Source organism: Megascapheus bottae, chromosome 8 (genome assembly GCF_031878675.1).
Source record: "Megascapheus bottae isolate mThoBot1 chromosome 8, mThoBot2.hap1, whole genome shotgun sequence".
In the NCBI taxonomy this organism is placed as follows: Eukaryota; Metazoa; Chordata; class Mammalia; order Rodentia; family Geomyidae; genus Megascapheus; species Megascapheus bottae.
In genome coordinates, this window is record NC_143516.1 from 728,659 (window position 1) to 755,955 (window position 27,297).

The 27,297-nt window shown below is 55.2% G+C and overlaps 1 protein-coding gene across 1 annotated transcript in view; it reads left to right on the forward strand.

The window, feature by feature from the left end:
- Positions 1–265: 265 nt before the first annotated feature.
- Thbs2 (thrombospondin 2) overlaps positions 266–27,297 on the forward strand; it is a 38,139-nt gene continuing 11,107 nt past the window's right edge. The window contains exons 1-15 of the mRNA XM_090337807.1: positions 266–366; positions 2,921–2,999; positions 4,323–4,882; positions 6,506–6,590; positions 8,393–8,586; positions 10,951–11,091; positions 11,676–11,772; positions 14,570–14,740; positions 15,072–15,248; positions 16,309–16,482; positions 16,838–16,965; positions 17,063–17,215; positions 18,060–18,278; positions 20,271–20,378; positions 22,509–22,668. Of these exons, the coding sequence (XP_090193933.1) occupies positions 2,942–2,999; positions 4,323–4,882; positions 6,506–6,590; positions 8,393–8,586; positions 10,951–11,091; positions 11,676–11,772; positions 14,570–14,740; positions 15,072–15,248; positions 16,309–16,482; positions 16,838–16,965; positions 17,063–17,215; positions 18,060–18,278; positions 20,271–20,378; positions 22,509–22,668 (2,425 nt within the window). The 5' untranslated portion in view covers positions 266–366; positions 2,921–2,941. The remainder of the gene's footprint in view (positions 367–2,920; positions 3,000–4,322; positions 4,883–6,505; positions 6,591–8,392; positions 8,587–10,950; positions 11,092–11,675; positions 11,773–14,569; positions 14,741–15,071; positions 15,249–16,308; positions 16,483–16,837; positions 16,966–17,062; positions 17,216–18,059; positions 18,279–20,270; positions 20,379–22,508; positions 22,669–27,297) is intronic.

Consider the following 27,297-nt stretch of genomic DNA (forward strand, 5'->3'; position numbering starts at 1 on the left):
TGGCTCCTCCCCGGCCCTGTCTGGCAACTCCAGGATAGACTCAGAGCAGGGGCGGCGTCCAGCACCCGGGGGCTGGACTTGGACTCAGACACAGGTACTCTGAGCAAATGGTGGACTGGGAAAGAGGAATTAGGTCATTCCTTCGAAGGAATGAATTAAATGTGCTTCCTTGTGTGTCTGATTGGCAGGGCCACTCAGGGAGAAGAGCATATAAAGGAGCTGGCTGCTGCCTGGAGGCAGAAGAGTGTCCCCCGGCCAGCAGCCTTCGCCCAGGACCCTATCCCCTCTGTGTTCCTAGCACCTCATTCCTGCCTTATCTGGACCTGAACACCGAGGACAGCCGACGCTTGCCTTCCAGTGGACCAGGTACTGTGCCCTATTTATTTACTTAGTTATTTCATTGGGTGTAACTTTCAGAAAAGCCTCCTGATGTCCAATAGGAGAAAAGAAAAATATGCCAGGCAGGCTCCTAAATTACAGTGGTGGGCATGCCGTTCACAGCTAGCCTCAGCAGCAGCCCTTTCTCACGAGTCATTTTCGTTAATTAAATGGAGACCTGACTTCCAAGGAAGTTCACTTTGAGGTCTGGTTTTCAGGGATTCTGCCGGAGCTCCCGTCGGCCCTGACCTCTGGCCCAGGTTCGGCTGTTTCCGTCTATGAACCTGCCTGGGAAGCTGGGAGAGCACTATGTGTAAATTCAGAATAAGTTTTCACACCAAAGTTTGTTACTGGAGAAAATCCATGAGAAGGGATTTCAAACCATTTCCAAAAATGTGACAATAATCAGTTACAATAGAGATTCTAACTGTTATCACAGTAATAGCTGAGAATCTCATTGGTAGTCTGTGGGAAGGATTACAGTGCCAGGCAATATAGCTGTTTTGAACAGTTTGGGGAAAGCTTGCATATGAAATGATCTGGCAGCTTTTAGCACAGCTGAAGGACAGAGGTGTGGTGCTGGAGATCCGGAAGGAGGCTGAGCGAGGTCCCAGGGATGTGGTCCTAATAGAGGTACAATAGTGACTTTTCACTTTGATAGTTTATTTCTGAAGGATTTGTTAAACCCTCCTGAAGTTCAGTTGCATTCTGCTTCAAGAAGGATTTGGATGAGTTTATTTTGGAAAGTGTGGCTACATGGAAGCAAAGAGGCTGAGGGGCAAGCGCGAGTTTGTCTATGGAACTGGGATCCAATTGCATTGTCTGGTAACACCAGAAGCCACAAGGCTTTCAACCAGGCCCAGCCATCCTTCCCTGTGCTCCTTGTTCATTGTGACAAACCCCCAAGATGAGGTGGGATTGTCATCTAACAAATGGCAGGCCACTGCTTGCTTGTGGCACCTCTATTGGGGTAGATTTTTGCTAGAGTTCAGCGTGTAGACCACTGGTGTGCCACCGTTCACCCTGTGCTGTCAAATTTGCACTTTGGGGTGGAGCTTGTTCCTGTGGAGCCAGATGTGGCAGGTGAGGGGCAGCATCGGAGTGCACGCCTGGTTAGGGACAGGTGGCAGGAGTACTTAGAAAGTCTCACACACTGTGATTGATTAAATGATTAATCAGAGACAGGGACACCAGCCCGGGGAATGCTCTCTGTGTGTGCACAGGCACTGGTCTGGGCCTGCAGCAGGAGTCTGGGAGCTCTGTCCTGTCACCTGCGGGCAGAAGCCACCAGGAGCCTCAGACTTTGGGCAGGCCCAGCTCAGGATCTAGCTGTGGTAAAAGGTGCTTGAGGGCCATTTAATTTGCTTAATGTCTTTTCATAGCAACCCAGTCAGCAGATGCTATAAGGGGTTGTTTTCCATGGAGAGATGAGGAAACTGAGGGAGCATAAAGAAGTTGTCAGGGCAGCAAAGCTGGAGCCCAGTCAAGCAAGCTGTAGTTCAGAGCCATAGTTTTTCCACCTGCCACGTGACAGATGAAAACTGAGCATCCTGCCCCAATGCCACCTGTGGAAGTGCTGCGGCCAGCTGGCCTCCAGAGGAGACCTGGGATTGCACGGGGGTTGCCCTCTACAGAGCCACCTGAACCTGGAAGAGGCCATTGTACTTTGCCAAGGAGTTCTAGAGAGAAGACTCCTTAGATCTCCTTAACGATGAGAATTCAGTCAGAATGGTGATCTAAACAGGGGAGGGGTGGGATTTTAGATTTCACACTGATTGGGACATGAGGGGCCCAGGACACCCTCGCAGTCCTGCCCCTGCTCACCAAGAAGGGGAGCTGAGACCCAGGCATGGAGGTCCGTGAGGAGTTAACAGTGGAGCCGGGCTTCTGTCCAGGTCTCCTGACTTCTGGTCCAGTGTCTGGTGAGCCATGCCAATTTAGAGTCTCAGAGAATGGAAAAACAGGCCTGCAGGAAAATAGAAAAGTAGGGTAAGAATTGTTGCTAAGTAAAATCTTCTGTTTCTCATAAGAGGGATACACCAAGTCTGTTTCTAACTTTGAAATACAGTTGATATTGATTCTATTTAATTAAATTATGCATAACTGTTTCTTTTCTTGGACATTTGCCGAAGGCCTTCACAGATTATCTTCACCGGGCTGTTGTTTTTCTGAACTCAAGTTTCTGGAGCTAAGCCCTGGCTAATCTTGTAGCTGAATTAATGAGGGCAAGCAACTGCCCTCTTCTTTACTTGCTTCTCTGCGAGATGGGTATCTTCATGGAAATTTGCTCTGAGTGTTGCAATGTAGGAATATTATTTAGAATATCTCCCACGCAGCTATGGCCCAGGAATCCCAGCCCATGCAGTGCTGGTGGAGGTGAAACCCTAACACTGAAGCAAAACATCTAATGTCGCACAGGGATGCCTGCTTTTGGTTGTTGTATGTGCAGTGTTTTGGAGCGATCACGTGGGCAAACCTCGCGGTCTGCGGTGGGAGCTGCAGCTGTGTGCACATTGCTGACGAGGGCGGGCTTTTCTCCTAGGCGTTGCCGCAGTCGGGCAGGATGCTCTGGAGGCTGGGCCTGGGTCTGCTGGCCCTGTGCGTGTGGCGACCTGCTCAAGGTGAGTGTGGCGGTGTCACCTCGGCTGTGGGCGGGGCCTAGAGGAGGGTGGAGGCTGCAAGCTTACATGACCACAAAGGCTTGCTTTGTTTCTCTCCACGTCCTTCCTGCTTAAAATAGTTATATTTCCCCAGGAATTTATTTTGCCCAACATAATCTTAAGGGCTCTGTGATTTTTCCATCATAACCCCAAAATGTTTGAGACCAATTCTTGCTGAGATTGCTGCTTTACTGTTACTATGTGACTGTGGTCATAGGAATACTGTTGTGAATAAATCTATGACTTTATCCTTTGGGTAAATTGCAAAACCGAGCTTGATACTTTTAATAGCAGAAGTCAAAGATTTAAATTATTTTACTTATGCATACTACTGTCAGTCTCTCTATTAAGAGTGTAAGGTTCACATTTCTGTCACCAAGTGGGGATTATGATGCTTTCATCTTTGAGCAATCCATTCGTTCTTCTGGATTACTTAACTGTTAGAATATTACTCAGTGCTGCTGCCGTCCACTGAGCTGTTGCATGGTGACTTAAACCATTCTCTGTGGACACAAGACCCCCTTGTCTGAGGGTCTTAACCATGCGGTGAAATAGAGTGTGGAGGGCACATTTAAAAAGAAAATGCCAGACATGGGGCTTGAATTCAGGGCCCGAGCACTGTCCTTGGACTTTTTCTTGAGGGTACAGTGCTACCCCTTGAGCCACAGCACCACTTCCAGCTTTTTTCTATGTATGGGGTACAGAGGACTCGAACCCAGGGCTTTATGCATGCTAGACAAGCACTCTACCACTAGGCTAAACTCCCGACCCCTGGAGGGCACATTTTTATTTAAAAAAAAAAGAAGACACGTTGCTTAGGGCTGAATATCCCAACAAGAGAGCAGCATGCCACCTAGTGCTGTTAGGAGCACCCCACGGAGGGCCGGGGGGGCGCATGCCGAGGGCGGGGCTGCCCTGAGCCCTGACTCACGGCGCACGGTGGCCGCTCTGGTGGGGAGCAGCAGGCAGGCCGGGCAGGGCCGGGCTAGGCCCGGGAGCCTGTGACGGGTCAGGCCGAGGGAAGGGTGGCTGCACAGACATGTGCCAGGACAGTAAATGAAGCTCTGGGATCTGCTTTTTCATCATCCTGAGAAAGCGAACCACACAGGCTCCAGGCGAGCCCTGGTGGGAGGCTGTGCGTGTGGCCGGTGCAGTGTCTGCGGTCACAGGCAGGTCTGAGGCCCACGTGGCAGCACGGCTCCCGGCCTGTGGCTTGTCAGCCGGAGTCTGGCCAGCCGGGCCTGGGCCGTGAGTGACCCTCCGCTCTGTGCTTCCCCTTGGCAGCCAGTGATCAGGCTGCTGATGCTACTACCTTCGACCTCTTCAGCCTCAGCAACATAAACCGGAAGACCATCGGTGCCAAGCAGTTCCGAGGGCCTGAGCCCGGGGTGCCCGCTTACCGCTTTGTCCGCTTTGACTATATCCCCCCCGTGAGCACCGAGGACCTCAGCCGGATCGTGGAAGCCATGCAGCAGAAGGAGGGCTTCTTCCTGACAGCCCAGCTGAAGCAGGACCGCAAGTCCCAGGGCACGCTGCTGGCTCTGGAGGGCCCCAGCCCCTCCCAGAGGCAGTTCGAGATCGTCTCCAATGGCCCCCGAGACACGCTGGACCTTGCCTACTGGGTGGAGGGCGCGCAGCACGTCGTCTCGCTGGAGGACGTGGGCCTGGCTGACTCCCAGTGGAAGAACATCACGGTGCAGGTGGCGGGGGAGACCTACAGCCTGTACGTGGGCTGCGACCTCATCGACAGCTTTGCCCTGGACGAGCCCTTCTACGAGCGGCTGACCGCGGACAGGAGCAGGATGTATGTGGCCCGAGGAGCCTCCCGAGAGAGTCATTTCAGGGTGTGTATGCAGCCTGGCATGACCACCACGGGGACTGCAGAGGCAGTGACGAAGCCAGAGCTGTGCCTGGAGCCCCCAGGACCTGGCAGTGCAGGCTCAGCTAATGGGCTGGAGCAGCGCTTGGCAGGGCACATGCACGCATGCCCACCTGCATACCGGGCACCTTTAAAAGTGGACCACCCATGGCACACACACTTGCCCAGCTGCATACACATTGCTGCACACTGCATATGCCAATGTACTTACTTACACACCTGGGCACAAACACTACCATGCACATAAGCATAGATGCACATATGCATTTCTCACAAGCAGTCCATACAAGTGCTAGTACATATTCATATACTCACACAAGTACACACAGGCATCACGCATACACTGTAAACAGCACACAGACACCTAGAACCACCTACGTGTGCAGACACAAGCACCACTGGTGAGCAGGCACATCCCCATGTATGCCACAGTCGTGTGCACACACACATGCACACACACACACACACACACTCACGCATGCATACCCTTGCACAGTGCACACAAGGCACAGATATTCCCCACGTGCCATCCACACGGTACACCATCAACCAGCACAGCGCTGGTCTAGGCAGAACAGGGCAGTGGTCTCAGGGCCTCAGCAGCAGATCGGGTCGGTGGGGGGATCGAGGGCTGCTCCCAATCCAGGGACCAAGACTCCCGCACGTGCTCTGACAATCCTGAAATCACTCTGCTGGGGCTGAAGCCCTTATCCGGTTATTGGGGATGAATTGAAGAGAAAGCTAGACACTGTCTTTCTGAGGAAGACCTGTGGCTTTATGGCAGCCTGTCCCTCCCTGACGGGTAAGTCTGGACCAGGGCCCAGGAGCCCGCACTGGGTGTCTGTGCAGATTTCCCTTGTTCACGATGGCTCTCTTGGGGCTCTTTCTCCTTGGATGCTGTGTAAGTCACGTGTTCAGTGGACACCAGAGTTTAGATTCTAACTGTGGGTCTCTCCGAGCGCTCAGTGCGTGGCCCTGCTCTTCCCGGCCCGTCTTCCCTCACTAGGAGTTGAAGTGAGCCAAATGCCCAGAGAGCTTGTGCTATGTTTTTAACCAGGAGAACTTGTCATGTGTGTGAACGCAGTGTAGGGGGAGAGACCACCGGTGCTTCTCTCCTCCAGGCATGTTAAAACTCAGTGACTGTGCCACAGGCCACGAGCTGCAGTCCTGTGGCTGTGTGTGGCGGCCTTGCCCACTGTGGGAGCCACGTCTCTCAGGAGTAGAGGGCTCCCTTTCAAACCCGGAGTCTGATCTGGACCAGGGGACACACACCAGGACATCTGGGGCCCTGCTGCGTGTGTGTGCATGCCCAGTGGACAGAACCCACAACGCCCGGGCCGCCTTCCCTTCTCTGTGCACCTGGATTCCCAGTTAGCAAACTTTTCATGTGGAACTTCCACTGTTGTGTCCTCTCTATAAACCAGTTTCTAAGGCAGCAGATAAAAGGCAAGCTGATTATAAGGAGAAGCCTAACTTTCCAAGTGTCAGCACAGAGGCAAAAACGCTCTGCGGGTGGACTCTGCCCCTGGAGCTAGAAACGCCTGTTAGCTCTGCATCCCACTCCTTTTCCTCATGTGTCTCTCCCCAGGGTTTGCTGCAGAATGTCCACTTAGTGTTTGAAAGCTCTGTGGAAGATGTTCTAAGCAAGAAAGGCTGCCATCGAGGCCTGGGAGGTAGGTGTGCTCTGAACAACGCCATCCTCTGTGTCTTGAGGGTGGGAAGGGGGCAGGTCCTGCTAGCCACGTGGGGATTCAAGTGAAAACGCTTCTGTAAAGGGTTGTTATTGTCTATGGAGGAATTTCCAGTCAACTTAGCCATGTTGGCATCTGAAAATGACATACTTTCGAAGGATTAATTTGGAATCAATTTTTAATCTTAAAAAAATCCATTTTGTAAGCCAAAAATTAAACACTGACATTTTGACTCTTCCATGTGTTCCTAAAACTCCTAGCTGTGAACTCGAGTACTACTCTGTTGGCAGTGGTCACTGGCTGGGTTGAGAATCTCTCAAACGAAGACCACAGGTCTTCCCTTGGTGGTCAGGTGAAGAGCAGGCAGGAATAGCAGATACACAACTATAAGCAAATATTCTTCCTTGCAGGACTGTGTCAGTTGCCATGCTGTTAGTGCTAATACTGCATTGTGGCAAATGCAATCTACCCCTCTCACTTGTTTTTAACCATTCACATTCTAGCAAGAGCAAATTTCCTTCATAGGTGAATGCTAGGTTCAGTGTTACAAGCTGGTAATCCCTGGAATTTTTGCAAGCAAGCATTTTAAATTACTGGGCATTCTGAGCCCTTCTTCAAAAACAGACTCACACAAATGTCTGTTCTTTCAAGCTGGATATGAGTATGGATGCCTGTGTCATAGCCCACATGCACATTTAAGGACTGTCGGAGGCATGGATTGGTACAGACATTTCTTTACCAGCTTCAGCTCTCCTCTACTGGTTTTGTGAGAGTTAAAGAAATCTAGTTTTACAGAAAATGCAAGTTCCTGAGTTGGCTCTGGGTATCCACATGATATTCTATGTATTTGAGTTCACCTCTGCCAACAGCCAAGCCATGATAACTCCATGGGCGATGAGGCCTGTGTAGGGGAAGGGAGGTGGTGACCAGGCCAGACTGGCAGATGACACAGACAAATTGACAAAGAAAGACGCAGAGTGCATTCTTAATGAATAGAAAACTAAATGTCATGGGTAAGCAAAGGATTAAAAAGTAAATGTGGAGTGAAATCTAGTCAGTCCATTTAAGCACGTGTCTCTTTCTGTCTACTGAGTTACAAATACATTTGTGTTGGCAGAAGTGCAATGACTTTAATTTGGGGGTGGGCGGGGCTTTGAATCTGAAACTGAGGAAATGCCTAGCAGGACTGTAGCCCACACACGCAGTAACTCATCCCGGGATGTCTGAGAGGGAGAGGGTGTGGTGAATGGCTAGGGTTGGGGCACTAAAGCCAGAACAGGACAGAGGTGATGTGAGATGAGCTCTTTGGGGCCCATGGCCTCTGCTTGACTCCATCTGGGTAGGAAGTAGCTGGCAGAACCACTGCCGGTGGTGGAGAAGGGAGGCAGCTCTGAGGGCTGATTTAATGCCGAACTCAGAAAAGGAGCCCCAGTAATGGAAGAGGCGAACGAGAGTAGGACGCTGAGGGCAGAAAGAAGAGAAAAGCGTTCACATGCGTGAGGCTCTGTCCTGGCTCACCATGCGTGACCCGAGAATTTACAGATGTCTACATTTCCTATACACGCTGCATCTCCTTGTTCTTGCACGCAGCCTCTGATCTGTAGTGGAGGTTTTAGAGCCCGAGAGTGGTGTTATGAGGTGGAGCTGACATCTTTGGTTACGCTTGGTTCTTTGTTGGAAATAGTACCACGTAGCATGCGGCCTTGATCCTGGGGCCAGCGTAGGGCAGCAGGCCGAGCGCTCCAGGGGCCAGCGCCCTGCTAACTGTCCAGGCTTCCCCACAGCTGACGCCAACACCATCAGTGAGCACACGGAGACGCTGCACCTGAGCCCTCACCTCTCCACCGACCTGATGGGCCACGGGCAGAAGAGGCCCGAGGTGTGCACGCACTCCTGTGAGGAGCTGAGCAACATGATGAAGGAGCTGTCGGGGCTGCATCTCATGGTGAACCAGCTCAGCAAGAACCTGGAGAGAGTGGTGGGTGCCGAGGAGGAGGGGCGGGGCAGCTGGGAGTCAGGGAGGGGCACCTGCTGGCCAGGAAGGCAGACCCTGGGACGCCCAGCGGTCCCCTGGTCTGAACAAGATCCACTTAAAACCCACCACTGTGGGGAAGACTAGGTCAGAGCCGTCAGGGTCACACTGGCGTAGCACACCCCGGGGGCGGGGAAGACAACACAAGCGCATCGTGCACATTCCTCACAGTCATTATGTTGGGGAAATCCCCCCTCCCGAAAATTGATACCATGTTCACTCTGGGAAGGCGTTCTGTCAGGAGAATGGACGTCTGCGATGCTTCGCTCCTCTACAGCTAGCAGTGACCAACAGACTGTCAGGTCCCTTGTGCCTTTCCAAGGGATGGGGAAGGTGAGGCAGTGCTGGAGTGAGGCCCTGGCTAAGGAGCAGGAAGCAGGGAGCAGGGTCCCTGGCTGAGGAGCAGGAAGCAGGGAGCGGGGTCCCTGGCTGAGGAGAAGAAGCAGGGAGCGGGGTCCCTGGCTGAGGAGAAGAAACAGGGAGCAGGGTCCCTGGCTGAGGAGAAGGAAGCAGGGAGCAGGGTCCCTGGCTGAGGAGAAGAAGCAGGGAGCAGGGTCCCTGGCTGAGGAGCAGGAAGCAGGGAGCGGGGTCCCTGGCTGAGGAGAAGGAAGCAGGGAGCGGGGTCCCTGGCTGAGGAGAAGAAGCAGGGAGCGGGGCCCTGGCTGAGGAGAAGAAGCAGGGAGCGGGGTCCCTGGCTGAGGAGAAGGAAGCAGGGAGCGGGGTCCCTGGCTGAGGAGAAGAAGCAGGGAGCGGGGTCCCTGGCTGAGAAGAAGAAACAGGGAGCAGGGTCCCTGGTTGAGGAGAAGGAAGCAGGGAGCGGGGTCCCTGGCTACAGGCTGCACAAATCCACTGTGGGAAGGCTGTGTCTCAACCCAGAGGAACTCGAGGAGAAGTTGGCAGAGCACGGGGAAGGGAAGGGGACAGAAATACAGGGAAGCAGCTCCTCAGCCTGGTCCTGAGCCTGGCTGGAGACACATTGTCCGCATGTGCAAGGAGCCACTTTGCATGGGTGTTCTGAGTTGGCAGAAGAGAAGCAGGGCTCCCGCCCCTCTGAAAGGCAGATGGAGGAGTGGTCCTGGACACTTGCTCTGCTGAAGGTGGTGACGCCAGCCAAGCAGTATCCTGGCGACCAGGTGCATCTTTGGACCTCTCCAGGGATGTGGGAACTCAGGCATCTCCCACTGTCCCTTCGCTGGCAACTTCCTTGAGGGCTCTTGCCACCAGTCTAGACAAGTCAGAAGCAGGAGATCTGCGTGGTGGTCTACTGGTGTTTGTTCTTCACAACAATGGCTGCGTCCTACTGCAAGGTCACCTCCTCCTCAGGCCCAGTACTGCCCCCCAGGGGGCCCTGGATCCCTCCCTACACCACAGAGGGACAGGGCTCTGCTCTGGTGCAGCTGGAGAGAGAGCAAGGGAAACAGAGGCAGGCCCCTGACTGTGGCATCTCGCTCTCCACTCCAAGTGTGCTCCCAGTACAAAGTTAGTTAATGTGAAGTCTAAGAGGGAGGAGAATGGACCTTCCTGACACCGCACAGGGGACAGCGGTGTTGGCTGTATGATTGTGCAGAGGGAACAGCGTTGTGTGTCCATGTGTCTGTACAGGAACAGCAGTGGTGTCCGTGTGTCTGTACAGGAACAGCAGTGGTGTCCGTGTGTCTGTACAGGAACAGCGGTGGTGTCCGTGTGTCTGTACAGGAACAGTGCTGGTGTCCGTGTGTCTGTACAGGAACAGTGCTGGTGTCCGTGTGTCTGTACAGGAACAGCGGTGGTGTCCGTGTGTCTGTACAGGAACAGCAGTGGTATCCGGGTGTCTGTGTGTCTGTATAGGAACAGCGGTGGTGTCTGTGTGTCTGTACAGGAACAGCGGTGGTGTCCATGTGCCTGTGTGTCTGTACAGTAATAGCGGTGTGTGTCTGTGTGTCTGTACAGTAATAGCAGTGTGTATCCGTGTGTCTGTACAGGAACAGCGGTGGTGTCCGTGTGTCTGTACAGGAACAGCGGTGGTGTCTGTGTGTCTCCCTGGTGTGATCCCCTCTTGTTGAAGGCTCCCTTGGGTCTGAGTGTGGTCTGCCTTTGTCAGGTGGTGTCCCCACACCACGTCCATCTCCCACACCGTGGGTTGTGCTGCTTGACTTCAGAGGTCCTCAGTGAGGGAGGGACACACTTCCTGCATACATGGTGACCAATGTGCTGAACTCACACACACACACACACACACACACCAGGTGACAACACGCTGAGCTCACACACACACAGTGACTGAACACGCTGAGCTCTCTCATCTGTACCTAACTTCTATCCCCACTTTAGTCAGACGACAACCAGTTTCTCTTGGAACTCATTGGTGGTCCTCTGAAGACCAGGAATGTATCCGGCTGCTTGCAGGATGGACGGTTCTTTGCAGAAAATGAAACATGGGTGATGGACAGCTGTACCTCATGCACCTGCAAGGTGAGACCCAGCGGGAGGCCAGGGGCAGCCTGGGGACAGAGTGTCCCCACCACCAAGCCCTGCAAAATTTACTTCACAAGACCCAGGTGTGCACAAGACCTGCACCTTCAGTGGCTGGACGTCAGTGCTGTCAGGCACAGGAGGAAGGCTGAGGGTGAGACCTTTAGAATGCAACTTAATGTCAAGCTCTTTGCTTGGCATGTACAGTAAAATAAATTCAGAGGAGTGGAGTCACTTGTCCATAGCACAGGTAGTGAGAACCACTAGAAGACAGCCAGGTTTCCACTCAGCTGTGACAGGGCCTGTGTGCTACATACACGTCTGGGAAAACACAAGTTGTTAGAATGGCTGCAGATGGCTCCGTTCCTATGAGGCGCTGTCGCAGACAGTTGACAATAAAAGAGCACATTGTCCGTCCATCCTCCTGTCCTCCCTGGAGTCTCCATGCTGGGGCGTGGGAGGAGAAGGGGTGAAGGTGCAGTCATTCCGTAGAATGGTCCCGTGGACACACAGCCCGTGACAGCGCTGTACCCATGTCTATTACTTTCAAATAGAGTTCCATGAAGGCATTTCTTTACTTGCAGAAATTTAAAACCGTTTGCCACCAAATCTCCTGTGCACCAGCAAACTGTGCGAACCCCTCCTTCACGGAAGGCGAATGCTGTCCCTCCTGCTCTCACTGTGAGTGTGCCGCCCTCGGCCAGCAGGGCATGCTGTGTCTGTCCTCATGCTGTGTCTGCAATTGCTTCCTTGGCTTGAAAAGAGGAGAGTGGGGCACGGACTCCCCAGACTTTGGGCAGTGGAAGGGGCTGGGCAGACACCAAGACCCTGAAGGTTTTCACCAGGGTGGGCCACACTGTCTGAGAACCTGGCTATCAGACCCCAGAAACTCTGACCTGGGACAGCATCAGCAGATGGGAGGCGGAGTCATGAGATCCTGCCAAGGCCAGAGACCTGACCCACAGTGAGGCCCTGCGAGGACCAGCTGTGAGGGTGAGGCGTGGCTGGCTCTCGGCTTGTGTAAACAGTGTGCAGTTGCTGCCTGGTTACAATGTGGAGAATAGTATACAATCCAGAGACCAGAGCCTGTTACCAGAGGGACCCACTCTAAGTCACAGAGCCGTGTCACCCACTCTTTCCCTGCCCTGGGCCACCCTCCCTGCACCAGTTGCCATGCCCCATCCCAAGTGACGCTAATGTGAACAGTGTTGGTGACTCTGGGAGAAAACCTCTGATGACACCACTGTGAATAACACTGTTGGTGACGCCAGTGTGAATACTGTTGACAATTCCAGTGTGAACACTGTTGGTGACGCCAGTGTGAATACTGTTGGTGACTACAGTGTGAATATTGTTTGATGACTCCAGTGTGAGAATATTGTTGGGTGATTCCAGTGTGAATACTGTTTGGTGACTCCAGTGTGAATACTGTTTGGTGACTCCAGTGTGAATACTGTTGGTGACTCCAGTGTGAATACTGTTGGTGACTCCAGTGTGAGAATACTATTGGATGACTCCAGTGTGAATACTGTTGGTGACTCCAGTGTGAATACTGTTGGTGACTCCAGTGTGAGAATACTGTTGAGTCATGCCAGTGTGAATACTGTTGGTGACTCCAGTGTGAATACTGTTTGGTGACTCCAGTGTGAATACTGTTTGGTGACTCCAGTGTGTGAATACTGTTGGTGACTCCAGTGTGAATACTGTTGATGACTCCAGTGTGAATACTGATGAATACTGTTGGTGACTTCAGTGTGAATACAGTTTGGTGACTCCAGTGTGTGAATACTGTTGGTGACTCCAGCGTGAGAATACTGTTGGTTGATTCCAGTGTGAATAGTGTTGATGACTCCTGTGTGAGTACTGTTGATGACTCCAGTGTGAGTACTGATGAATACTATTGGGTGATTCCAGTGTGAATAGTGTTGATGACTCCTGTGTGAATACTGTTGATGACTCCTGTGTGAATACTGATGAATACTGTTGGTGACTCCAGTGTGAATACTGTTTGGTGACTCCAGTGTGTGAATACTGTTGGTGACTCCAGCGTGAGAATACTATTGGGTGATTCCCAGTGTGAGTACTGTTTGATGACTCCAGTGGAAGTACTGTTTGATGACTCCTGTGTGAGCACTGTTGATGACTCCAGTGTGAATACTGATGAATACTATTGGTGACTCCAGTGTGAATACTGTTTGATGACTCCAGTGTGTGAATACTGTTGGTGACTCCTGTGTGAGCACTGTTGATGACTCCAGTGTGAGTACTGATGAATACTGTTGGTGACTCCAGTGTGAATACTGTTTGGTGACTCCAGTGTGTGAATACTGTTGGTGACTCCAGCGTGAGAATACTATTGGGTGATTCCCAGTGTGAATACTGTTTGATGACTCCAGTGTGAGTACTGTTTGATGACTCCAGTGTGAATACTGATGAATACTGTTGGTGACTCCAGTGTGAATACTGTTTGGTGACTCCAGTGTGTGAATACTGTTGGTGACTCCAGCATGAGAATACTATTGGGTGATTCCCAGTGTGAGTACTGTTTGATGACTCCAGTGTGAGTACTGTTTGATGACTCCTGTGTGAGCACTGTTGATGACTCCAGTGTGAATACTGATGAATACTGTTGGTGACTCCAGTGTGAGTACTGTTTGATGACTCCTGTGTGAGCACTGTTGATGACTCCAGTGTGAGTACTGATGAATACTGTTGGTGACTCCAGTGTGAATACTGTTTGGTGACTCCAGTGTGTGAATACTGTTGGTGACTCCAGCGTGAGAATACTATTGGGTGATTCCCAGTGTGAATACTGTTTGATGACTCCAGTGTGGATACTGTTTGATGACTCCTGTGTGAGCACTGTTGATGACTCCAGTGTGAATACTGATGAATACTGTTTGATGACTCCAGTGTGTGAGTACTGTTTGATGACTCCTGTGTGAGCACTGTTGATGACTCCTGTGTGAGCACTGTTGATGACTCCAGTGTGAGTACTGATGAATACTGTTGGTGACTCCAGTGTGAATACTGTTTGATGACTCCAGTGTGTGAGTACTGTTTGATGACTCCTGTGTGAGCACTGTTGATGACTCCAGTGTGAGTACTGATGAATACTGTTGGTGATTCCAGTGTGAATACTGTTTGGTGACTCCAGTGTGTGAATACTGTTGGTGACTCCAGTGTGAGAATACTGTTGAGTCATGCCAGTGTGAATACTGTTTGGTGACTTGTATTCACACTGGAGTCACTTAGGATTGAGCGTGGCAGCTGGCTCTGGGATGGCAGGTGCCCCCTGGGCTGGACAGTGTGGCGCCCTCTGGGCCAGTGTGGTGATCGTCCACTCTGCTGGCCAAGTGTGGTACACGGTGCCCGCTGGGCTGGGCGGTGCAGTGTCTGCTCTGCTGGGCCGGTGTGGTGTGGTGCTGTCATCTCCAGGGCCCTCCATGGTGACGCTGGTGTCACGCTTCCCTGGCAGCGGGTGAGGGTGAGGACGGCTGGTCACCGTGGGCCGAGTGGACGCAGTGCTCCGTCACATGCGGGTCGGGGACGCAGCAGCGGGGCCGGTCCTGTGACGTCACCAGCAACATCTGCCTGGGTGCCTCCATCCAGACCCGGGCCTGTGCCCTGGACAAGTGCGACACCCGCAGTGAGTGCATGCTCTGTGCCCAGCCTCTGCCTCCGGGCAGGGCTGGGGCTGGGGGGAGATGGCAGGGAGGAAGGGGCAGGCTGCTCAGGTGGGGTCTCCAAGGACAGAGGCGTGGGGTTGGGGCCAGGGTCACCGGGGTCTCAGGCTGAGTGGCCTTCTAGGCCAAGGATTCCTGCCGTGTGGGTCACCTTCCGCTCAGTGAAATTGCAGCCCCTTTGCCTCACCCCCATGTGAACACTGCTGAGCTCAAAGGCAGGCCTGGGGGGCGGGACGGGGGCCAGGCCCAGAGTGGCCTAGGACCTGACCTCTTTGTGATTCCTGTGTCTGTCAGTCCGTCAGAATGGTGGCTGGAGCCACTGGTCTCCTTGGTCTTCGTGCTCAGCGACATGTGGTGTGGGCAATGTGACACGTGTGCGTCTCTGCAATTCACCAGTGCCCCAGATGGGCGGCAAGGGCTGCAAGGGAGGTGGCCGGGAGACCAGACCTTGCCAGGGCATCCCATGCCCCAGTAAGTGGGCCCTGAGGGGAGTGGACGGGGCGGACCAGAGGGGAGTGGATTGGGCGGACCCGAGGGGAGTGGACGGGGCGGACCCAAGGGGAGTAGACGGGGCCGACCCGAGGGGAGTGGATTGGGCGGACCAGAGGGGAATGGACGGGGCAGATGGGCCCTCTGGGGAGCTCCGCATCCACTAAGTGGCGTCACCAGTGAGGGAGGCACTGGGTGGGGAAGGCCAGCAAGCAGAGGAACCCCAGGCCTGAATGTCTGGGATGCTGATAGAGGCCACAGGAAGAGCAGGGCTTGCTTCCCAGGAGGGAGGGTTGCAGAGGGGAGGCAGGAGGGAGGTCAAAGCTGGCCAGAGCTCCCACACCTGAGTGAGTAGGGAGTGAAAACTCAGAGCTTAATGAGTGACATTGATGCAGGGTTGCTAGTCACTGCCAGAAACTCCGAGTTGCCCTGGTGGCCTCTGAGTTGGCTTGGAGCACAGTAGAGGCAGTGAGGTTCTGCACTCAGAGGGAGAGAGGCCAGGACACCAGGACTGCTGAAGAAAACAGAACCTGCAAACAATCGGGCTCTGCCTGTGTCTAGGGTGACATGGCTGAGGCTTTTGGAGCCCAGGGTTCAAGCTCCATGGCCCTCTCCAGGGAGGTCAGGTGTGTGCTTGGCGTAGAAGGTGTGAGGCCTCTGTGGCAGGGTCATCCATGCGTCTGCCCTGCATTGCTCAGGGAGACTCAGGGTCACAACGGTGTTTCCGAGAGGAGGCCAGTGTGCATGCTAGAGCATGGCTGGGAGATGTCCTGGACTTGTCCCTGTAGAAGGTTATGAGATTATCCTCTAGAAGAATAAGTTCTGTCATCTATGTCACCCCATAACCATGACCTCAAACGGCTACAGTGGCCCAGTCTCCCCTCCTCCTGGATTACGGTTGATGGGGAACAAACCAGGCTCTCCTGGCCAGGCTGGGCCTCCCCTCCTCTGCAGTTCCCCTGCAGTTCCTCTGGTGCCTATCAGCACAGAGTGGGCGGCCATCCCCTGTGTCCTCAGTTCCCTTTCCCTATTTTCACCGCAGTCGATGGCCGCTGGAGCCCCTGGTCTCCATGGTCAGCCTGCACGGTCACCTGCGCTGGGGGCATCCGGGAACGATCCAGGGTCTGCAACAGTCCAGAGCCCCAGCATGGAGGCAAGGACTGCGTGGGAGACGTGAAGGAGCATCAGATGTGTAACAAGAGGAGCTGCCCCATAGGTGTGTGCACGGAGGGGTGGATGTCACAGGGAGGTCCTGCAGGTCAGCGTGTGCATGGAGCGGTGGATGTGATGGGGTTGTTCTGCAGGTCAGCGTGTGCACGGAGCGGTGGACGTCACAGGGAGGCCAGTGTGTGCATGGAGAGGTGGACCTGATGGGGCTGTCCATTCTCGGGGAGGCTAGATGGATAGCTGTGGATTCTGAGAGAGGACAGCCCGCGGACTGTCTGGCTGCTGTGATGTGGACAACTATGGCTAGCACAGAGCTTTGGGACAGATGGACGCGGGGACAAGCCTTCCTCAGCTGGTGAAGGCAGGGCTGCCTGCGGTGTAGTCAGCTTTGCTTTTCCACACAGATGGCTGTCTGTCCAACCCCTGCTTTCCTGGAGCAGAGTGCAGCAGCTTTCCCGATGGTTCCTGGTCCTGCGGCTCTTGCCCTGCCGGCTTCTTAGGCAATGGCACTCACTGTGAGGATCTGGACGAGGTGGGCCTCCGTCCCGCTCCCGCCCCCGCCCCGACCCAGGCCAGGCCCCGGGCCCCCTGGGTCGGGAGTGGCTCCTCATGTCCACTTGTCCTTGCAGTGTGCCGTGGTCACAGACATTTGCTTCTCTACCAGTAAGGTTTCCCGCTGTGTCAACACCCTGCCTGGCTTCCACTGCCTGCCCTGCCCCCCACGCTACAGGGGGAGCCAGCCCTTCGGGGTTGGCCTGGAGGCTGCCAGGACTGAAAAGCAGGTAAGCAAGGCTCGCCTTCCCTGGGTATTGGCAAAGGCTTGGGAAAAAATCAGGCAAGTCCAGAGAAGATGGAGATGCTTTGAGTAAGAGACTGGGGCAACGCTTGGGGAAGCATCTACATCTGGTGTGTCTACATAGAGAAGCGGATGCCAGCTCTGTCTGCGTGGCACTACTCCTCTGGGCACAGGGGATTTGGGTCCAAGCTTTTGATCAAGGAGTCCCTGAGCAGAAGGAGCAATTTCTCTTCTAGACTGATGACCTCTCAGTCTGTGCTACTGTAGCCTGATTCTCCAGGCTGGTAAGTTATAAAGAACAGAGACTCACTTCTGGAGGCTCGGAAGTCCAAGGCCACAAGCCTGGCATGTAGTGAGGGCCCCTCTGCAGTGTCACCCTGTGGAGGGAGGTAGAGGACCAGAGACAAGTCCAGAGAAGGCAAAAGACCATGCTCGACAGTCATTGAGAACCCACTTCTGAGGATGCAGCCCTGGGAATGGCCACCACCAGTGGGTGTGTTGGGTGGCGCTCTCAGTGTGTGCCCAGCACGAGACACTCAGTGCTAGCGTGTTCTCAGGGGACATACTCCGTCCACATGGAACACGGGATGGCACACGTAAGCTGGAGTAGCCTCCGAAATGAAGCTTGGCTCACTCGGAGAACCATTAACCAGAGCCTCTAGCCCTGTCCAGAATTAGCCCAACTCCGGATTTCTGCACCTCAGCCGCCACCCCACGAGGTGGGGGGTGCACTCACGAGGGGGTTCCTGTATCCCCCAGTTGCTCCGGCACTGGATTTGGTCTTTCCTGGGTGGGGCCCACGGGTGGTTCCATGGCCCTTGGTCCTGCAGGTGTGTGAACCTGAAAATCCGTGCAAGGACAAGACGCACAGCTGCCACAAGCATGCAGAGTGCATCTACCTGGGCCACTTCAGCGACCCTATGTACAAGTGTGAGTGCCAGACAGGCTACGCGGGTGACGGGCGCATCTGTGGGGAGGATTCGGACCTGGATGGCTGGCCCAACAGCAACCTGGTGTGTGCCACCAATGCCACCTACCACTGCATCAAGGTGAGGCCCACCAGACTGTGTACAAGCCCCGCTCCCGTCCCCTCCTCCGACAGCACCAGGCCCCATTCCTGTCCCCTCCACCACAGTGAAGGGGCTGCAGCCAATCTAGAAATGAAGCATGAGCCTCTACACGCCCGTGGACTCCCTGCCTCAAGAGTCTGGCTTTCTAGAGTGAACATTCTCTCGTGACCGAGGGTAGGGAAGGGAGCAGGAGCCTGGCTAGTTGGCTCTCCTGCCAGAGTCCAGGCCACCTGTCCAAAGGATCGGATTTGCAGGCCAGGCCGTGCCACACTCCCTTGCTGTTCAGAAATAGTCACTAAGTGCAGTGAAGCTGCTGGGTCCTGGGTGGCAGTGTTCACCCCCCCCCTTGCCTAGGGAATGAACATTTGGTTCAACCCCGGTGAGAGGGACAGAAGCAGGGGGATTCCACTCCAGGCCAGGGTGTGGTGAGGTAGAGGTGTCCCCAGACACGCAGGCCATCAGAAGTCTTTGGCAGGTACCTAGGACTAGTTTCTTAACAACAGTACTGGTAGGATAGAGCCAGAGCCTGGGAGAACCACTGTCTGTGGCCGCTATGGAACTCAACAGAACGTGGTCCACCAGCTTCTCGAGGCCACAGGTACCATAGTCACTGTATCAGTTTTGGCTCCAGCAAAGGCTTCAGGAAGAAGCCGTCCTGCCTTTCCAGCCTCCAGGGCCGCAGGCTCCTCCCTCATCTCTGCCTGCATATTCCCATGGCTTTCTTCCACGTGTCCTGCCCCCAGATCAGCCCCCTCTCTGGTACTGAGTGGTGCAGCACAGGGCTGGCAGAGCCGGCGAGCCCCTGTCCGTCCATCAAGACCCTTAGCTTAAGAAGCCGCCTCTCGGGGCGCGAGGGGGCTTAGTGGTGGAGCGCTCACCTTGTGTACCCGAAGGCCTGGATTCCATTCCCCGGTACCGCGTGATTGTAGATTTGTTTAAATACCTAGTCATCATTATTAAAGCTGAGTGATATTCGTACCTGAATTCACTTTTTCCAGCCCCTCTTGATTAAAGAAGGAAAATAGTGAGGGAGGCAGAACTGCTTTTGATTCACAAGGCAAGGACTGCAGCCCAGAGCCTGGCTCTGCCCTCCATGGTTGTCCTCCCTCCCTCCCTCCACCCCCATCCTCCCTCCCTCATCAGCCTCTCTCCTCCCTCCACCCCCATCTTCCCTCCCTCTCCAGCCTCCCTCCACCCTCCACCATCATCCTCTCTCCCTCATTAGCCTCTCTCCTCCCTCCACCCCATCCTCCCTCCCTCTCCAGCCTCCCTCCCTCCCTCCCTCCACCATCATCCTTCCTCCCTCCACCACCATCCTCCCTCCCTCTCCAGCCTCCCTCCCTCCACCACCATCCTCCCTCCCTCACCAGCCTCCCTCCACCCTCCACTATCATCCTCCCCCCACCCTCCACCACAGCCTCCCTCCCTCCACCACTATCCTCCCTCCCTCACCAGCCTCCCTCCCTCCCTCCACCCCCATCCTCCCTCCCTCTCCAGCCTCCCTCCACCCTCCACCATCATCCTCTCTCCCTCATTAGCCTCTCTCCTCCCTCCACCCCATCCTCCCTCCCTCTCCAGCCTCCCTCCCTCCCTCCACCATCATCCTTCCTCCCTCCACCACCATCCTCCCTCCCTCTCCAGCCTCCCTCCCTCCACCACCATCCTCCCTCCCTCACCAGCCTCCCTCCCTCCCTCCACCCCCATCCTCCCTCCCTCTCCAGCCTCCCTCCACCCTCCACCAGCATCCTTCCTCCTTCCTCAGCCATCCCCCTCCCTCCCCATCTGTCCTTCCCTTCCAGTCTATGCTGCTGTAACAGCATCCTAATTTTTAAAACATTTTTCCCCTGGAATTTCAAGTAGGAATTTAATACTTAACAGTGTCGCATTTTAAACCGCACAGTTTATATACATGTAAACTTTGTGAAGATGGAGAGAGGAAGGAAGATTTACCCTGTCTTCCTCTAACCTCAGGATAACTGCCCCAAGCTGCCCAATTCTGGGCAGGAGGACTTTGATAAGGATGGAGTTGGCGATGCCTGCGATGAGGACGACGACAACGACGGTGTGAGCGATGAGAAGGTGGGAGACAGTGGAGGGGCAATGAGGAGAAGGAGAAGGGGTGAGGAGAAGGTGGAGGGGTGAGGAGAAGGTGGAGGGGTGAGGAGGAGGTGGAGGGGTGAGGAGGAGGTGGAGGGGTGAGGAGAAGGTGGAGGGTGAGGAGAAGGTGGAGGGGTGAGGAGAAGGTGGAGGGGTGAGGAGGAGGTGAGGTGTGTGAGGAGAAGGTGCACAGGAGAAGGTGGAGGGGTGAGGAGGAGGTGGAGGGGTGAGGAGGAGGTGGAGGGGTGAGGAGAAGGTGGAGGGGTGAGGAGAAGGTGGAGGGGTGAGGAGGAGGTGGAGGGGTGAGGAGGAGGTGGAGGGGTGAGGAGGAGGTGGAGGGGTGAGGACGAGGTGGAGGGGTGAGGAGAAGGTGGAGGGGTGAGGAGAAGGTGGAGGGGTGAGGAGAAAGTGGAGGGATGAGGAGAAGGTGGAGGGGTGAGGACGAGGTGGAGGGGTGAGGAGAAGGTGGAGGGGTGAGGAGGAGGTGGAGGGGTGAGGAGGAGGTGGAGGGGTGAGGACGAGGTGGAGGGGTGAGGACGAGGTGGAGGGGTGAGGAGAAGGTGGAGGGGTGAGGAGGAGGTGGAGGGGTGAGGACGAGGTGGAGGGGTGAGGAGAAGGTGGAGGGGTGAGGAGAAGGTGGAGGGGTGAGGAGGAGGTGGAGGGGTGAGGAGGAGGTGGAGGGGTGAGGACGAGGTGGAGGGGTGAGGACGAGGTGGAGGGGTGAGGACGAGGTGGAGGGGTGAGGACGAGGTGGAGGGGTGAGGAGAAGGTGGAGGGGTGAGGACGAGGTGGAGGGGTGAGGAGAAGATGGAGGGGTGAGGAGAAGGTGGAGGGGTGAGGAGGAGGTGGAGGGGTGAGGAGAAGGTGGAGGGGTGAGGAGAAGGTGGAGGGGTGAGGACGAGGTGGAGGGGTGAGGACGAGGTGGAGGGGTGAGGAGAAGGTGGAGGGGTGAGGAGGAGGTGGAGGGGTGAGGAGGAGGTGGAGGGGTGAGGAGGAGGTGGAGGGGTGAGGAGAAGGTGGAGGGGTGAGGAGAAGGTGGAGGGGTGAGGACGAGGTGGAGGGGTGAGGAGAAGGTGGAGGGGTGAGGAGAAGGTGGAGGGGTGAGGAGGAGGTGGAGGGGTGAGGAGAAGGTGGAGGGGTGAGGAGAAGGTGGAGGGGTGAGGAGAAAGTGGAGGGGTGAGGAGAAGGTGGAGGGATGAGGAGAAGATGGAGGGGTGAGGAGAAAGTGGAGGGATGAGGAGAAGGTGGAGGGGTGAGGAGGAGGTGGAGGGGTGAGAAGGTGGAGGGGTGAGGAGGAGGTGGAGGGGTGAGGAGAAGGTGGAGGGGTGAGGAGGAGGTGGAGGGGTGAGGAGAAGCTGGAGGGGTGAGGAGAAGGTGGAGGGGTGAGGAGGAGGTGGAGGGGTGAGGAGAAGGTGGAGGGGTGAGGAGAAGGTGGAGGGGTGAGGAGAAAGTGGAGGGGTGAGGAGAAGGTGGAGGGGTGAGGAGAAGGTGGAGGGGTGAGGAGAAAGTGGAGGGATGAGGAGAAGGTGGAGGGGTGAGGAGGAGGTGGAGGGGTGAGGAGAAGGTGGAGGGGTGAGGAGAAGGTGGAGGGGTGAGGAGAAGGTGGAGGGGTGAGGAGGAGGTGGAGGGGTGAGGAGGAGGTGGAGGGGTGAGGAGAAGCTGGAGGGGTGAGGAGAAGGTGGGGTGCATGAGAAGAAGGTGGAGGGGTGAGGAGAAGGTGCACAGGAGAAGGCCTGGTGCCAGCGTGAGTGCCTCCCTGGCCTTGGACTTGGTTGCACCACTGCAGTGGCACACATGGTGGCAGTGAGTGATGCCTCAGCCCCTGCTCTCCAGGCTCCCCGTGTGGGACTCCCTGACCATTCCCTCAGCCACACCCGCTCACGCACCTGCCAGCCAATGGAAGGGCGTCTTTCCTGCAGAAAGCTGCAGATCAAGCGTGAGCAGGTGGATGAGGACCGGGTGCTGACCTGGCTTGAAGGCGCTGGGCAGGGCCGCTCGGCTGGTCTTCTGCACCTCCCTGCTCAAGAGACTGTCACGCTGACCTTGCTGCAGAGTGCGTGCATCCGCCCACAGATGTCGCCATGCTCTTTCTGAACTTTCTTGTGTTTTCAGGACAACTGCCAGCTTCTCTTCAACCCCCGCCAGTTTGACTATGACAAGGATGAAGTTGGGGACCGCTGTGACAACTGTCCCTATGTACACAACCCTGCACAGATTGACACTGACAACAATGGCGAGGGTGACGCCTGCTCAGTGGACATCGATGGAGACGGTCAGTGCGCTGTGGATTGTAGTGACACAAGCTGTGGGGACAGTCAGTGCTCTGTGGATTGTAATGACACAAGCTGTGGGGACAGTCAGTGCACTGTGGATTCCAGTGACACAGCTGTGGGGACAGTCAGTGCGCTGTGGATTCCGGTGACACAAGCTGTGGGGACAGTCAGTGCGCTGTGGATTCCGGTGACACAAGCTGTGGGGATAGTCTGTGCTCTGTGGATTCCAGTGACACAAGCTGTGGGGACAGTCAGTGCTTGGTGGATTCCAATGACACAAGCTGTGGGGACAGTAAGTGCTCGGTGGATTCTGGTGACACAAGCTGTGGGGACAGTCAGTGCTCGGTGGATTCCGGTGACACAAGCTGTGGGGACAGTCAGTGCTTTGTGGATTCTGGTGACACAAGCTGTGGGGACATTCAGTGCTCTGTGGATTGTAGTGACACAAGGTGTGAGGACAGTCAGTGCTCTGTGGATTCTGGTGACACAAGCTGTGGGGACAGTCAGTGCTTTGTGGATTCCAGTGACACAAGCTGTGGGGACAGTCAGTGCTTTGTGGATTCTGGCGACACAAGCTGTGGGGACAGTCAGTGCTTGGTGGATTCCAGTGACACAAGCTGTGGGGACAGTCAGTGCTTTGTGGATTCCAGTGACACAAGCTGTGGGGACAGTCAGTGCTCGGTGGATTCTGGTGACACAAGCTGTGGGGACATTCAGTGCTCTCTTGATTTTACTTTGGTTCATTTCTGCTTTCACTCTGGGCCCTTGGACAGGAGGGACTCCATGGCCTCTGGGCATTACAGCATTGAGGAGGGTGCCTGGTGTTGTCCTGAGCTGGGCTGTTACGTGTGATGTGGTGCCTCTAGATCTCTTGCTCCGAGGCCCTCCCATTATGGGGGGCGCTTTCCCTGTTGACCTTGGCTCCCGTTATGTGTCCTCCTTTTCTCAGACTCCCTGGAGCTGAGTCAAGACCAGCATCCCCTCCACATCCTCTCCCCTGACTCACCCTCTCACGCGCTGCTTTGAGTTCACTTGGTTGCTGGTGACGTTGCTTAGTGGACTGATAAGTTGTATTCACCGTAACTCATCAGATGTAGGGTTCATTGTAACAATAGCTCCACTGTTCACTGTGACTCTGGGGGATGGCAGATGAGCCAGCACCACCGGAGAAGGTGATAGGGGCTCTCACCACATGTTCTCCACGTGTGATGGGAGACAAAGTCTTCACATGTTCTCCACGGGTGATGGGAGATGCAGCCCTCACATGTTCTTCATGTGTGATGGGAGACAAAATCTTCACATGTTCTTCACGGGTGATGGGAGACAAAGTCTCCACATGTTCTCCACATGTGATGAGAGACAGGGCCCTCACATGTTCTCCACGTGTGATGGGAGATGGGGCCCTCATATGTTCTCCACGTGTGATGGGAGATGGAGCCCTCACATGTTCTCCACGTGTGATGGGAGATGGAGCCCTCACCCCATGTTCTCCACGTGTGATGGGAGATGGGGCCCTCACCCCATGTTCTCCATGTGTGATGGGAGACGGGGCCCTCACATGTTCTCCACGTGTGATGGGAGATGGAGCCCTCACATGTTCTCCACGTGTGATGGGAGACGGGGCCCTCATATGTTCTCCACGTGTGATGGGAGACAGGGCCCTCACATGTTCTCCACGTGTGATGGGAGATGGAGCCCTCACCACATGTTCTCCACATGTGATGGGAGATGGGGCCCTCACATGTTCTCCACATGTGATGGGAGATGGGGCCCTCACCACATGTTCTCCACGTGTGATTGGAGACGGGGCCCTCACATGTTCTCCACATGTGATGGGAGATGGAGCCCTCACCACATGTTCTCCAGGTGTGATGGGAGATGGAGCCCTCACCACATGTTCTCCACGTGTGATGGGAGATGGGGCCCTCACCCCATGTTCTCCATGTGTGATGGGAGACGGGGCCCTCACATGTTCTCCACGTGTGATGGGAGATGGAGCCCTCACATGTTCTCCACGTGTGATGGGAGACGGGGCCCTCATATGTTCTCCACGTGTGATGGGAGACAGGGCCCTCACATGTTCTCCACGTGTGATGGGAGATGGAGCCCTCACCACATGTTCTCCACATGTGATGGGAGATGGGGCCCTCACATGTTCTCCACATGTGATGGGAGATGGGGCCCTCACCACATGTTCTCCACGTGTGATTGGAGACGGGGCCCTCACATGTTCTCCACATGTGATGGGAGATGGAGCCCTCACCACATGTTCTCCAGGTGTGATGGGAGATGGAGCCCTCACCACATGTTCTCCACGTGCGATTGGAGATGGAGCCCTCAACACATGTTCTCCACGTGTGATGGGAGATGTAGGCCTCTCATGTTCTCCATGTGTGATGGGAGATGGAGCCCTCACATGTTCTCCACGTGTGATGGGAGATGTAGCCCTCTCATGTTCTCCATGTGTGATGGGAGATGGAGCCCTCACCCCATGTTCTCCACGTGTGATGGGAGATGGAGCCCTCACCCCATGTTCTCCACGTGTGATGGGAGATGGAGCCCTCACCCCATGTTGTCCACGTGTGATGGGAGACGGGGCCCTCACATGTTCTCCACGTGTGATGGGAGATGCAGCCCTCACATGTTCTCCACGTGTGATGGGAGATGTAGCCCTCACCCCATGTTGTCCACGTGTGATGGGAGACGGGGCCTTCACATGTTCTCCATGTGTGATGGGAGATGGAGCCCTCACATGTTCTGCACGTGTGATGGGAGATGTAGCCCTCTCATGTTCTCCATGTGTGATGGGAGATGGAGCCCTCACTCCATGTTCTCCACGTGTGATGGGAGACGGGGCCCTCATATGTTCTCCACGTGTGATGGGAGACAGGGCCCTCACATGTTCTCCACGTGTGATGGGAGATGGAGCCCTCACCACATGTTCTCCACATGTGATGGGAGATGGGGCCCTCACCACATGTTCTCCACGTGTGATCAGAGACGGGGCCCTCACATGTTCTCCACATGTGATGGGAGATGGAGCCCTCAACACATGTTCTCCACGTGTGATGGGAGATGGAGCCCTCACCACATGTTCTCCATGTGCGATTGGAGATGGAGCCCTCACCACATGTTCTCCACGTGTGATGGGAGATGTAGCCCTCTCATGGTCTCCATGTGTGATGGGAGATGAGCCCTCACATGTTCTCCACGTGTGATGGGAGATGGAGCCCTCTCATGTTCTCCATGCGTGATGGGAGATGGAGCCCTCACTCCATGTTCTCCACGTGTGATGGGAGATGGAGCCCTCACATGTTCTCCACGTGTGATGAGAGATGTAGCCCTCACCCCATGTTCTCCATGTGTGATGGGAGATGGAGCCCTCACCCCATGTTCTCCACGTGTGATGGGAGACGGAGCCCTCACATGTTCTCCACGTGTGATGGGAGATGTAGCCCTCTCATGTTCTCCATGTGTGATGGGAGATGGAGCCCTCACCCCATGTTCTCCACGTGTGATGGGAGATGGAGCCCTCACATGTTCTCCACGTGTGATGGGAGATGTAGCCCTCTCATGTTCTCCATGTGTGATGGGAGATGTAGCCCTCACCCCATGTTGTCCACGTGTGATGGGAGACGGGGCCCTCACATGTTCTCCACGTGTGATGGGAGATGGAGCCCTCACATGTTCTCCACGTGTGATGGGAGATGTAGCCCTCTCATGTTCTCCATGTGTGATGGGAGATGGAGCCCTCACTCCATGTTCTCCATGTGTGATGGGAGATGGAACCCTCACCCCATGTTCTCCACGTGTGATGGGAGATGGAGCCCTCACCCCATGTTCTCCACGTGTGATGGGAGATGGAACCCTCACTCCATGTTCTCCACGTGTGATGGGAGATGGAGCCCTCACCCCATGTTTTCCACGTGTGATGGGAGATGGAGCCCTCACCCCATGTTCTCCACGTGTGATGGGAGATAGAGCCCTCATATGTTCTCCACGTGTGATGGGAGACAGGGCCCTCACGTGTTCTCCACGTGCGATTGGAGATGGAGCCCTCACCCCATGTTCTCCACGTGTGATGGGAGACAGGGCCCTCACATGTTCTCCACGTGCGATTGGAGATGGAGCCCTCACCCCATGTTCTCCACATGTGATGGGAGATGGAGCCCTCACATGTTCTCCACGTGTGATGGGAGATGGAGCCCTCACCCCATGTTCTCCATGTGTGATGGGAGATGGAGCCCTCACCACATGTTCTCCACGTGTGATGGGAGATGTAGCCCTCTCATGTTCTCCACGTGTGATGGGAGATGTAGCCCTCTCATGTTCTCCATGTGTGATGGGAGATGGAGCCCTCACCCCATGTTCTCCACGTGTGATGGGAGATGGAGCCCTCACCTGTTCTCCACGTGCGATTGAGATGGAGCCCTCATATGTTCTCCACGTGTGATGGGAGATGGAGCCCTCACATGTTCTCCACATGCGATTGGAGATGGAGCCCTCACCACATGTTCTCCACATGTGATGGGAGATGGAGCCCTCACCCCATGTTCTCCACATGTGATGGGAGATGTAGCCCTCTCATGTTCTCCATGTGTGATGGGAGATGGAGCCCTCACCCCATG